At 33.4% G+C, this 14,597-nt stretch overlaps 1 protein-coding gene across 8 annotated transcripts in view; it reads left to right on the forward strand.

Moving 5' to 3' along the window:
* Nucleotides 1–14,597, forward strand: part of LOC121863303 (AMP deaminase 2-like) — a 176,902-nt gene that overhangs the window by 135,811 nt on the left and 26,494 nt on the right. For all 8 annotated transcript variants that reach the window (XM_042361911.1, XM_042361918.1, XM_042361915.1 and 5 more), the window contains 4 exons: nt 258–369; nt 798–961; nt 8,642–8,764; nt 13,475–13,606. In XM_042361911.1, the coding sequence (XP_042217845.1) occupies nt 258–369; nt 798–961; nt 8,642–8,764; nt 13,475–13,606 (531 nt within the window). The remainder of the gene's footprint in view (nt 1–257; nt 370–797; nt 962–8,641; nt 8,765–13,474; nt 13,607–14,597) is intronic.

Raw genomic sequence — 14,597 nt, forward strand, 5'->3', positions numbered from 1 at the left:
CAGAGGCATTTAATTTGTAATTTGAGGATAGCGTTTATTTATCATTTGTGCAATGCCTCTAGTTATCAGAAGAGGATAAAGGTGTTGTCTAGTTCTTGGAACTGGGAACACCATTACACTCATGTTAATTGTCACTTTAAGATTCGGTGGCATGCATCTTACTCATATATGGTGAGAATGTAAGCATTAATTTCTTAGTGTGAACATTGATTCCTTATAATAGAACATATATAAAATAACACTAAAATGTTTTGCAGATTTGACAAGTTTAATGCCAAATACAACCCTGTTGGAGAGTCTCGACTGCGTGAGGTCTTCCTCAAAACTGACAACTACCTTAATGGAAGACATTTTGGTCATATAATAAAGGTAAGTGTTTCTCAGGTTTACTCATAACCAGTAAATTACACATACCATAATACTTGCTGCCATCACCATCACCTCCATTGCCACCAATTTTACTTCTATTATCATCACACTCGGTGCCATAATCCTTCACTGTTATCACCATCACTATAACCCTCACCACCTTCACTCTTACTACCTTCACTACCTCCACCTTCAATATTACACCCATGATGAAAAGGTAGACTTGAAATATACAAAAGGTTAAACCAAGTTGAATACTCAAATTTTCATTAAATAGCATTAAAGGCTACTAAATATATAGATGAATTATTATTAACTTATCCATTGGGCAAGAACAATTGTAAAACTACAATTCCCTCCTTTGTGTAATATCAGAAATGGACTTTTATATATTTGTGTGACATAAACCTTTGTTTACTTTTTTGTAGGAAGTAATGTTTGACCTGGAGGAAAGCAAGTATCAGAATGCTGAATTGAGGCTTTCAATATATGGGAAGTCAGCTGATGAGTGGGATAAACTGGCACACTGGGCTGTAGAGCACAATGTGCACTCGGAGAATGTGCGCTGGCTCATCCAGGTGCCACGCCTTTAGTGAGTACAATATACTGTCTCTAGCTTATTCATTTATATACTGTGTCTTCTTATTCTATATATATTTCAGTTGCATTTTTAGTTGAATTCCATTCACCATGCAGCAGCTATCATTAATGTACTACTCAATTTGAATATTCTAGAATGTTAAAACATACCTATATTTGGCAACTGGGTGCTGATTTCATGATTGCCCCCTCACCTGTCACAACCCTCACCCTTAAAAGAGCAAAATTAAAATGTGTGAGTTTACCCTCAAGTCCACTCCATGCTTTGTTATTAAACAAAGCACAGCGTGAACTTGAGGGTAGACTCACATTTTCAATACATTAGTTTCTGATTATTTGTGAGAAGATTTTCCCATTACAGGTTGACTATCAAAAATCCGGCAACCTCGGGACCTGAGGAGTACCGGATTTTCGAAAATGCCGGAAAACTGATGGTTATATTTGCTGTATAAGTTTAACAGAAAATGACTACCTGTACAGTCCTTTAAAAAAGAAAATTAAACACTTTGTTAGATGACATTGCTGGATTCCCTTGTAAGACTAGGAATATTTTGAATATAAATGTCATATATTTTGCATAAAAGATAACATATTTACTCAGAGTAAAACATAATATCTAAAATTTGTATGTCTAATGCAAAATCCATGATGTTTATATTCAAAATGATCATCAAATTAAAGAATTCCAGCAATGTAAATTATATTCTGGGTAATGTAATGAATTTATGAGCTAAAACAAATATCTTCAGTTAATAAAAAATATTCTTCACGACACTATCTGTCAAAGTACCCCAACTTGCCTCCCCCTTCCAATCCCAGATGGTCGCTGTCCCAACCTCCCCCCACCCCCACCTTCCATCCTCAACAGAGAAATGTTGGGTGAAAAACCCAATTTTAACTTTAGTAATAATAATACTGTACCTCAAACTAAAGATAATATAATTGACACTTTTTGTAAGACCAGAATATCTTGAATATAAATATATGATTTTATATCAAAAGATAACATATTTATTCAGAGTAAACATTATATCTAAAATTTGTATATCTAATGCAAAATCTATGATGTTTATATTCAAATGATCATCAATTGTAAGAATTCAGCAATGTAAATTGTTTTGTAAATGAGCTAAAACAAATATCTTCAGTTAATAAAAAGAATATTCACAATCAAGATAGGATATCGGTCTTCTACCTCCCCACCAACCCTCCCTACCAGATGGGGAAAACCAGAATATTTACCTTTTAGTAATAAATAATACCTCAAACTAAAGTTAGGATAATATAATTGACATTGCTTGGATTCCTTGTAAAGACCAAGAATATTTTGAATATAAATGTCATATATTTTGCACAAAAGATAACATATTCACCACAGAGTAAACATTATATCTAATTTATATGTCTAATGCAAAATCTATGATGTTTATATTCAAAATGATCATCATATTTAAGAATCCAGCAATGTAAAATATATTCTGCCGAGTAATTTGTATGAATTTTATGAGCTAAATAAAAAAAAAAAAAATATTATACTTCACCACAAGATAATGAGTAAAATGAACCGCGTTATGAAAGTCTGCACTACGAGGCACCGCTATGTGAGAAATCACGTTATGAAACCGCCAGAAAGCGGGTAACATTGTATATATATATATATATATATATATATATATATATATATATATATATATATAATATATATATATATATATATATATATATATATATATATATATATATATATATATATATATATATATATATATATATATATATATATATATATATATATATATATATATATATATATATATATACATATACATATACACATATACATACAGTCAACCCTACTTTACGCGTTAATTCAAACCCACAGGGTACCAAGGAAAGTGAGAAACGCGTAGTGAAAAAACATAACATATGGGATTAATTGAAATAGACCGGCCGACCCCCAAACTCCACTTTTTGAATTCACACACAACTATGTTGTAGAAAATATTGTCTTAACTTTATGATGGTATGCAACACAGTATAATAATCAAGAGAAATATCAATAATATTAGGTTTTTTAACACTACATTAGTAGAAAAGATGGCTGGGCACACGATGGCGGTTGGTTCCGAGGCAGAGGGCAGATTATTGGCCCTCACCTGTATCACTTGCAGGGCCTCTTTGTCAAACTACTCAAAGTCCATATAAGTCCATATCCTCACTATAATTATCACTATTCATGACTTGGGCCGGCTGTGGTGGGTGGCGGTGGAAGAACTCGGTAATGTTTGATGACTGGCTAACCTTGTAGCACTTGCTCGCCACGCCACACAACATGGCGGAGAGATGGCTGGAGGTTTGATCCAGAACCATGCCTCGCCAGTCGCTTCTCCTGTAAACATACTGACCGCTGAATGTGAGCATTCCTGTTTCTCTGCAGGGTACCATGTAACCCTGGAAACGCTGAATGTGGGACCGCCAGAAACAGGGTAGACTGTATATATATATATATATATATATATATATATATATATATATATATATATATATATATATATATATATATATATATATATATATATATATATATATATATATATATATATATATATATATATGCTGCGATATAATGAAGAGTGCCTTGCCAAAGCTGAACTTTCACTTAACTGATTTTTTCCACATATACCGCCGTGAGTGTCCGAGACGCTTATTTTTAGATTTGCCCACCCATACCCTGCCGACTGCCTGTTTTAGCTCATAAAATTCATACAAATTACCAGGCCAGAAAATATAATTTACATTGCTGGAATTCTTATAATTTGGTGATCATTTTGAATATAACATCATTTATTTTGCTTTAAACTTACAAATTTTAGATTAAAAATTTTTCTAGGTAATTATGGCATTTTGTCCAAAATATATGACATTTATATTCAAAATATTCCTGGTCTTACAAGGAATCCAGCAATGTCAATTATATTATCCTAACTTTAGTTTGAGGTATTATTTATTAAAAATTTAGGTGGTTATCCTATTGTTGAATTCCCCTGAATGTCGGTGGGGTGGGGGGAGGGAGGGACCCACCACCACCATCTGTTACCCTGCGGAAGAATTATTATTTTTTTTATTAACTGAAGATATTTGTTTTAGCTCATAAAAATTCATACAAATTGATTCGGGTCAGAATATAATTTATATTGCTGGAATTTTTATAATTTTGGTGATCATTTTGAATATAAACATCATATATTTTGCTTTTAAAACTTACAATTTTAGATAAAAATTTTTCTTAGGTAACTATGGTATCTTTTGTCCTAAAGATATGACATTTATATTCAAATATCTTCTGGTCTGCCATGAATCCAGCAATGTCAATTATATTATCCTAACTTTAATCTGAGGTATTATTTAATACTAAATGACAAAATTGGAAGGAGATTGGTGGGGGGTGGGGAGGGTTGGGACTGGACCGCCATGGAAGAGGGAGGCAAGGTGGGGTACTTTTGATTTGACAGATAGTGTCGTGGAAGATTATTTTTTTTTTTATTAACTGAAGATATTTGTTTTAGCCCGCAAAATTCATACAAATTACCCGGTCAGAATATAATTTACATTGCTGGAATTTTATAATTTGGTGATCATTTTGAATATAAACATCATATTTTGCATTAGACACAATTTTAGATGTAAATTTTTTCTCAAATTAACTATGTTATCTTTTTGTCCAAAATATATGACATTATATTCGTAAAATATTCCTGGTCTTACAAGGAATCCAGCAATGTCAATTATATTATCCTAACTTTAATCTGAGGTATTATTTAATACTAAATGTTAAAAACTCTGGAAGGGAGGATTGGTGGGGGTGGGGGAAGGGTTGGGACTGACCGCTGCTGGAAGAGGGGGGAGGCAAGGTGGGGTACTTGATTTGTTGGTGATAGTGTCGTGTGAAGATTATTTTTTTATTATTAACTGAAGATATTTGTTTAGCTCATAAAATTCATACAATTATTCGTCAGAATATATAATTGCCATTGCTGGAATTCTTATAATTTGGGTGATCATTTTGGAATATAAACATCATATGTTTTTAAACTTACAATTTTAGATAAAATTTTTCTCTAGGTAACTATAAGTTATCTTTTGTCCAAAATATATGACATTTTATTCAAACATTCCTGTATCTCATGGGCGGAATCCAGTACGTCAATTATATTTTCCTAACTTAGTTTGAGGTTATCCCACACATCTCCTTGGGACGGCTGGTGGGGGGTGGGGAGGAGGGACCGACCGACCACTCCTGTTAAATGGCTGTGTAGTGTGAGGGAGGGAGTTGAGTCCATTATTTGAATGACATTAACTTGGCGACTGTATTTCATTTCTCTAAGTATTAATTGTGTGTACAAAAATTAATCATAAAATTAAGATGTTATTTTACAAGCAACATAGGTATGTGCTCTCAAAAGTGGAGCTTGGGGGTCGGGCCGGTTTCTATTGGAATTAATCCCATTTGTTCTTGTTGTTCACTTAAAGTGATTTCACTTAACGCGGGACCCTGTCTTAAATTGACCAATGCTATGGGGCACAATCAGTATATATATATATATATATATATATATATATATATATATATATATATATATATATATATATATATATATATATATATATATATATATATATATATATATATATATATATATATATATATATATATATATATATATATACATACACACACACACACACACACACACACACACACACACACACAGTCATACGGATATCGTCCCTAGATAATGCTTCTTAAAAACTGACGTTAACTGAAAATGGAAGCGTCCCATCATCACATAAACTTTTTTATTTATACTTATGTGTATGTAACACATGTACGCATATACACACTTTACTCTAAATCACTACTGTAATGTGATACAGGTGATTAATTTTTTATCTCTTGTGCAAAATACATGACGCTTATATTAAAATTATTCATCATTTACAAGGCGATTCCAGCAACGCCAAGCAGATGGGGGAGAGAGAGGAGGGAGCAAGCGATGGGGCGGGGGAGGGAGGTAGCAATGCTTGACAGTTGGCACAGGCCCAGGTCTAACGCTGTATATTTATCGTCAGTTCTTAGGTGACTAAGCTTCTTATAAAGCCAGTGAAATGACCCAGGTGAATATAATTAACATAGCTGGGATTCCTGTAACATACTGATTTATTTGAATATAACATGTTGTAATTCGCACTAGACAGAACAATTTTAGTACCATAATCAAATTAGTACATGTGCAATTCAGCTTTGCACTAAGGTCATTTATTTCCTTTTATGCGTTTTTAGTATGGTGTGTGTATGTAAATGGATGAAACAAATGCAATAAATTTATGTAAATCTACCCAAAAATGACAGTTGAAAACTTTTTTGTATAATGTACTACAGTATTGGGTACACTAATGTACAACAATTTTTGTCTTGAACAAAATATATGACCTTTATATTCAAATTATTATTGTATTGCAAGGATTCCAGCAATGCAACTTATAACTTCCTAACTTAGTCTGAGATATTATATAAGATAAAAACTGTAAGCCTATAAGCCTGGCGGGGGACTGACTTGATACAGCCATCAAACGTTAGTCAGGGTGGAGATTGAGGATAAGTTTGGATATTTGCTGTCTCTGTGTGTTTATTTAACAGTCCTACTAAGCTTCTCTCATTTTAAATGCCAGTTATATGACCTAGGGAGAAATGTATAATCAATATACGCATTCTCAAAGATACTGATTTATTTGAATACTGTATAAACATGTTGTAATTCGCACTATATAACAATTTTAGTACCCAGAATCAAATTAGTACATGTGCACTTGGCTTTTGCACTAAGGTCATTTATTTATTTTACATTTCTTTAGTATGGTGTGTATGTAAATGGATGAAAATAAACAGAAATTTCTATGTAAATCTACCCAAAATACAGTTGAAATTTTTTAATGTACTACAGTATTGTACACTAATGCTCACATTTCTATATCTTGAGCAAAATATATGATGCTTATATTCAAATTAATTGTCTTATAAGGATTTCTAAATATGCAAATTATATTATCCCTACTTTTAGTCTGCAAGCATTATATGTACAAACACATAAAGAAATCACCAATCTTTTTGTATTCTGGAACATGAGGGTAGGGAAGGGGGGAGAGGTGAGGTGACAGAATGTTCATGCTTGTTTGTTTTATTTATTTGAGACAAGATTTGACAGTTGCTTTGAAGGCCTGCTCATGTGTTTATTTATCATTACTTAAGTAGTGACTAAGCTCTTTTTTCATAATTTACACCCAAACGACCTGGGTGAATATAACTTACATTGAGGACCTCAAAGATAGTAATTTATTTGAATGCTTTTTTTTTCAATTTAAATTTTAATTGTTTATTCCTTGATAGAGAAGTGATCCTAGTGCTGTCACTTGCAATTTCTGTACCATAACACCACAGAAGCAACTGGCCAGTGTCACAAGTATATACAGTAATAGTCATCCCTTGGTTATCGCGCCTAATTGGGACCCCACCCATAATCTAAAAGCACAGAACCTATGGGATTTATTCCTAATTGGTCTAGCACCCAAGACCCAACCTCAAGTTTCCCATTTTACAACCATTTAGACCCACTAAATATATATATATAATGTTATACAATATCATAAACACACATAGACATGGCTAGGAAGCTATTACAAAGTGATGAAAAGTGCGCTTTTAATACTGTAGTCCACAAACCATGTAGCTATGCTTTTTTCTATTTGGTCCCCCGTCATAATGCAGTCCTTTTTCTCTCACATCAGGACGCCTGAGTCCTCCGCTTTCTCTCAACTTAGAGTGCACCGTGAAACTTACTATTTTTTAGTAATGCCACAGAATTTGAATTGTAACCCCCACTGGCAACTGCCGTAAATTGCTGAGGCAACTAGATATGTCTGATTACAGCAAATGTGTTATTGTCAATTTGTAGGCTTAAAAGATTTTATCCTCAATAGATGTAGCTAACAGTCACCTGTAGGCAAATGCTTAAAAACAGCCTAAGTAAGGAAGCATATCCTTTAACACATATTATCTAACCAGTATGGGGAGGATCATCGTGTTTCCGTCAGAATTAGGTAAGGTGGTGGTCCAGCAAGCGTCACATTTTTTTTTGAGGCACGGACGTATATACAATGGGGCGTTGCCAGACGTTAACGGCGCATGACTGTATGTTTATATATATATATATATATATATATATATATATATATATATATATATATATATATATATATATATATATATATATATATATATATATATATATATATATATATATATATATATATATATATATATATATATATATATATACATCTAAATCACAATGAAGATGTCTTGAATAAAGGCAGCTAAAAGTACTCGTTGTTTCCATTTTCCGTGTGATTTTATCAAGATATATATATATATATATATATATATATATATATATATATATATATATATATATATATATATATATATATATATATATATATATATATATATATATATATATATATATAGTACTGTAATTCAAATGCAGAAACTAATAAATATCTTAGAAATGAGCACTACATATAGTTGATAATTAATAATTATCTTAATTTTCAGTGACATCTACAAGAGTAACAACATCATTGATAATTTTGGCATTTTCGTTGACAACTTGTTCCGTCCACTGTTTGAGGTGTCAGTCGACCCCAGTAGCCACCCAGAACTTCATGCCTTCTTGCAGTATGTATTCCTTAATACACATGAACCTTTGTAATGTGCAGCATTTCCTTCATCATACTATTTCATATACTTATTCTTTTTATTCTTCAATCTATTGTTCAATACTGTACTTTTAATCTTATTTCAAATATATCTTATACTTATTCTCTTCTGTAATTATTCTTCAATATATTAATATACGTATATTCTTGCTCATATCTATCTTTAATATTAATCTTTTCTGGTTTACATAGTTTAATAATTTCATATTCTATGTCTTTCGTTCTATAAGTATATATCTTATATTTCTTTGCTTATATTTTCTAAGTCAATATTCTTTTCTTTACATCATTTTTTTTTCATATACAGTGGTCCCTCGGTACGAGCACAATTCGTTCCAGAAGGTTGCTCGTTAACCGATATCTGTTAACCAAAACCATTGTTTCAATGAGTTTTTGGATAATTGGTTCCAGCTCACGAAAATTGCCTAAAATCAACAAAAAGATAGAAAGTACACTTACTTTATAATGCAGAAGGCTCTGTATGATGATGATGGGAATTAGAATGGGGGTGGAGGAGAAGGGAGAAGAGAAGGCATTGGGGTGGAAGAGAAGTCACCCTCGGCACCATTTCACCCATAAAATTTTAGTTCTCTTGGTGTAATTCAAGATTATTTTCTTTAAATCAACTCTGCACTGCATTATATATTGTCATTATATAAAATAAATTTCAAATTGACCAATAATTTGCTTGGAAACACAGAAAAACAGCATTTAGTTGAAGAGAGTCTGAAGCAAGATGTTACTTCCACTGAAAAGACACAGGGACTGACTCCTGTATGGTGTGTTGACAGGCTGTTTGGCACGCAAAAAACTAGCTTCCTATACTTCATTTATGTTCAATAATTATTAGAATGACTAAAAAAAATTATATAAAACTTTTAAATTATTGAATAGTATAAACTTCTTGATATTTACTAAAATAGTATGGAATTTAAGCCCTAGAACCGATTACTGTATTAGGACTGATACTACAGCTGGTGGACCGCCAAATGCAAGCGAAAACATGTGGAGGGGCGATACTCGTTAATCGAGGGATTGCTCGTTAACCAAAGTTAAGAAACTTATGGAAGGTAATTCGTTAACCGAGGCGCTCTTTAACTGAGGGATCACTATATATCATTGTATTTCCTGAATTTCATGTCCTTACTTTCTCTCAATTATATCCTGTTGTAGTTATATTCTAAACCATGGATTAGTCTGGGAACCGTGTCATTCTTATTATAACATTTATTACTTACAACGCGAGCCTGCCACCACCCAGAATTTTATTAGAATATAACATATCTTAGTGAACTGTCAGGTAGTGAGCTTCTAGGCACGTGAGTTACAATAGTTATTTTCTGAGAACCAATGGGTAGAAAGAATAGAGCAGTGATATTAGCCACTAATTTAATATTTATTACATAAGGAGTGAATAAGATGTTAATTAAGTTCACTCAGACAAGACTGGTCCACTTAAGTCTTACTTTACCATTCATAAAATATATCTTCAATTACTTAGTACATCCTTAAACAACTGTTGTATTATTTCTTTGACAAATAAGATGGTTATTTTACACGTTCAGATAGGAACGGACCCTCAAGTCTTATTTTTACAAATTAAATCTTCAATTCTTGGTTACAACATTGAACAAGCATTATATTATTTCATTATCAATACAGATGGTTATATGATCCACTTGACAATATCCCGAATTAAAAATGTATCTGTAACATGTTATTTCGGAATGAATAACATGGCACTTTTCCTTCTGTTGATGTACTCAACTCATGTACATATTTACTGCTACAGTGGTCCCTCGGTTAACGAACACAATTCGTTCCAGAAGTCGTTCGATATCGAAAATTTCGTTAACCGAATCCATTGTTTCTATGGTAATCGGGTAATTGGTTCCAGCTCACCGAAAAGTACATGCAAAGTAAAAAAAAAATAGTAAAATACACTTACTTTGAGGTATGTATGTAGAATGTTCCTGGTTGATGATGATGATGGGAATTAGAAGTGGGGTGGGGAAGAATGGATAATAGAAGGAAGTGGCGATGGAGGAGAAATCACCTTTCAGGGGACCCATGCTTGATGCAGTAATTTCACCAATAAAATTTTAAGTTCACTAGGTGTAATTCAAGATTATTTTCTTTAAATCAACACTGCACTACACTATATATTATCAATATGTTAACCAAAGTTCAGAATGACCAATAATTTCAATGAAAATGCAAAAATGTTCAAGACAACAACAAAATAGATGCCCTCTCCACTGTTTTCAAAGCCCAACTGACGCCTTGTGACCGACTCGCACATCTGATGGGCGCTAACAAACTAGTTCCCTGTACTGCATATATTATCAATATGTTAAATAAATGTTAAAATGATTAATAATTTTAATATAAAATATGCACAAATATTAAAGAGCACAACTTTATTGATATTTACTCCATTGGAAACGAATGTAAACATAGAACAGATTACTGAATTGGCAGACTAGCCCATCAGCTGATGCTCACAAAACGTGATTTTCATAAGGATTTCGTGAATCAAATTTTTGTTCGTTAACCGAATTGAAGATTCTTATGGAAGGTAATTCGTTAACCGAACCGTTCATTAACCGAGGGACCAATGTACTGTCAATTTTATAGGTTCACTACTCAACCTGGGATAACTATAATCCTGCTAATTATCTCCAATCATACACAACAATAATACTTTGGCCCATATAACTGTAAAAAGTGCCCCAGGGTGTAACACTGGTTCACCACAACAAGTGAAGAGCGATGTTAGGGTCGGTTGTAGTTCGACTCACTGCAGGGAGGTCGGGCCTAGTTCCCAGGGTGCGGACTCTCACAGTTTAATCCTGCCAAATTAAGCATCTTCTAATACAGCCAGCTGGCATGCAACTACCGGTCCCCCGGTGACTGTTGGTTATTACAGCTAACACACAGCCTGTGCCTGAGATAATGATGGAGAAGCATGAGAGATGTGAATAATAATTCAATCACAAACAATCATTCGTCTAGCGCGACAAGGCGATATTTACGTTACATTAATTCTTTCACTGGGTAAATGACAATTTCACTGTTACAACATGATCACTAATATTCACAAAATTTACTGAGTTAAACTGACTTAATATGGCGGGAGGAAAATTATACACATACCTGAGATAATGATGGAGAAGCGTCAGAGATGTTACGCTACCCCCTGTGCACGAGTTTATGTACGGCTAACTGGCAACTCAGACCTGTGCGGATCACATGCCAGAAAGGCGAATCAACAATGACAGAAATTACATTCAACTCAGTTGCTGTACATTTAACTATGACACTCAATGCCACAGGTCAGGTGAATTTCCTACATCTATTCAAATAATCTAATCAGAGATTGAGCTTGCCAGGAAAAAGTGGAATTACTGTACACACGTTGTTAACATTAGTTTTACAAAGTTAAGAAACTACAAACGAGGAACTATTCAAGGGGATACGTTAGATGTTGGAGATTATATGGGTTGACAGAATAGTTCAGGAGATTAATGAGTTTCTTAAATAGATAACTGACACTAACTAAGCTACAAACATCAGATTCTCTGATGTTTGGGCAGCAAAATGATCTAACTTCAGTAGCAATTGGAAATTCATGGCTATCCCCAGGGACAATATCATGGGATGCCGTTCGTACTGACAGAGTCGACACTCACTTACTTAACCAGTGTTACTAACAATAAAGACAGTTAAAGCTTTCAACATCACTCACAAAGGATCTTGTATGCTTTAACTGTAATCAGACATCTCTAAGTTGACTCAAAACAATGGTGTTCTCTCTCACATTCAAATTTACTTTATAGAGAGGTTGGTTTCAGGAAGTCAGAGAAAATGGAGGCACCCACGCTTGGGAGCGATGAGAAAACGGACGCCTCAGATGGGAGACTCAATAAAGAAGGCATAGTTACATGTTTTGTGGGCCATTGAGCGTAATATGGATCGTCTGATTTTACGTTAACTGATGTGTACGACCATGGTCATTACACCTTCACCTTGAAATATATATACAATAGTGTATATATTTATTAACAAATATAGATATAAAATTTTAAAGAATTACATTTTCCTGAGTACACAATGACTTTCAACCATCTTACAGCATGCAACTATGATGACAGTCCTCTCGATCAGCTAGTCATGTCTATTGTACAGTACTGGTATTTAGTTTGTAAATTTATATATTTTACACCCAAAAAATAAAAAATAAAGATAAAAATAAAAGTACTGTACCCAGTGTGTTAGTTAATATGTAATAGTACAGGGCCTTTTCCTTCGAGATGTCAACCTCTCATTAGGACTTTAAAGTAATCCAAAATTTGGATATTACAATATTTATTATTGTTATTATTATTATTATTATTATTATTATTATTATTATTATTATTATTATTATTATTATTATTATTATTATTGTGTGTTGTCTTAATTTTGAACTAAATAATTCATTTGATAAGTACCTTGGGAAAATGTCTTTAAGAAATCAAGATCAGTAAGAAATGAGCAGTCCAAAATATTATGAGTACTACAGTATAGTCATAAATTCTATTAATAAGACTGTTAGGTCACAATATAAGTAACAGAATTTATATTACTGTGGCATTGAAACTGTCATAATATGTTGTCTCTTCTCCAGATATGTGATCGGATTTGATAGTGTTGATGATGAGAGCAAACCTGAGTCAGTAGTGATGGACAAGGACACTCCACCTCCACAACTGTGGTCAGAGACAGAAAATCCTCCATATGCCTACTACTTGTACTATATGTAGGTTTATACCTCTAGTTTCTACACAATGTAATATTTCCTATCTCTAGTTATACAATAACAAGAAAGTGTCAAGAAACAATATAGTCAAATGCTTAATACTGTACTAGAAGTCAATGAGTATATTGCCTTACAGCACATTACATTTTAGACATTCCTTAAATTATATTTTTTTCATATACCTGTACAGTAGTGATATCCCTGTTATCTGGAATAATTGCAGAGCAGTTCTGGTTTTGTGCAAAATATGTCACATGCGAATATGCAATTGTCTTGTAATATTTCTGATAGCTGGAATGGAAATTTTCTCATAAAAAGCTTCCCAAAGCCAGAATTTTCCTGAAAATTCCGGCTTTGGGAATTATTTTCCGAGGGACACATTTTCTGGAAAATTCCGAGAAAATTTTCCCAGTACCCAGAAAATTGCAGGGATGGGGAGTTTTTTCCAAGTTTGAGAGATAAAAATCAGGCACATTGCATTTCCCTGAAATTCCAAGAAAAGTTTTCCATTGCCCTGAAAATTCCGGGGATGAGGGATTTTTCCCGGCTTTGAAAGAGTCGTCTCATTACCCAGAAATCTCTTATTCCCGGAAGTGCTCTGCACCAATTGTTCCGACTATCGGAGATATCACTATACAGGTACAGTAAACCCTCGAAGATCCAGACCCAGGAATTCCAGATTATGGAAGATCCGGACCAAAAAATTGGGGGTTCTGGGCTAAGAAGCCTCCTAGAAATTTCCCTAAGAAGCATTTCCAAACCAAAGCAAAGAACATTTTAGTCCGTGGGCGCTGCTTGACCCGTCAGTTACTTGGACACAATGTTTCTTAATTTGTTATCATAGGTAAATGCGTGGTTTATCTATGATAATTTGTTTATCATTACATTAGTACAGTCATGCCTTAACGATCTGGGATACGTTCTTGGGGAAGCAGCGGCGTTAGCCGAGAATGTCGTTGTCGATCATCACAAACTTTGTATTTTATACTTA

Source organism: Homarus americanus, unplaced genomic scaffold, assembly GCF_018991925.1.
Source record: "Homarus americanus isolate GMGI-L3 unplaced genomic scaffold, GMGI_Hamer_2.0 scaffold46197, whole genome shotgun sequence".
Classification (NCBI taxonomy): domain Eukaryota; kingdom Metazoa; phylum Arthropoda; class Malacostraca; order Decapoda; family Nephropidae; genus Homarus; species Homarus americanus.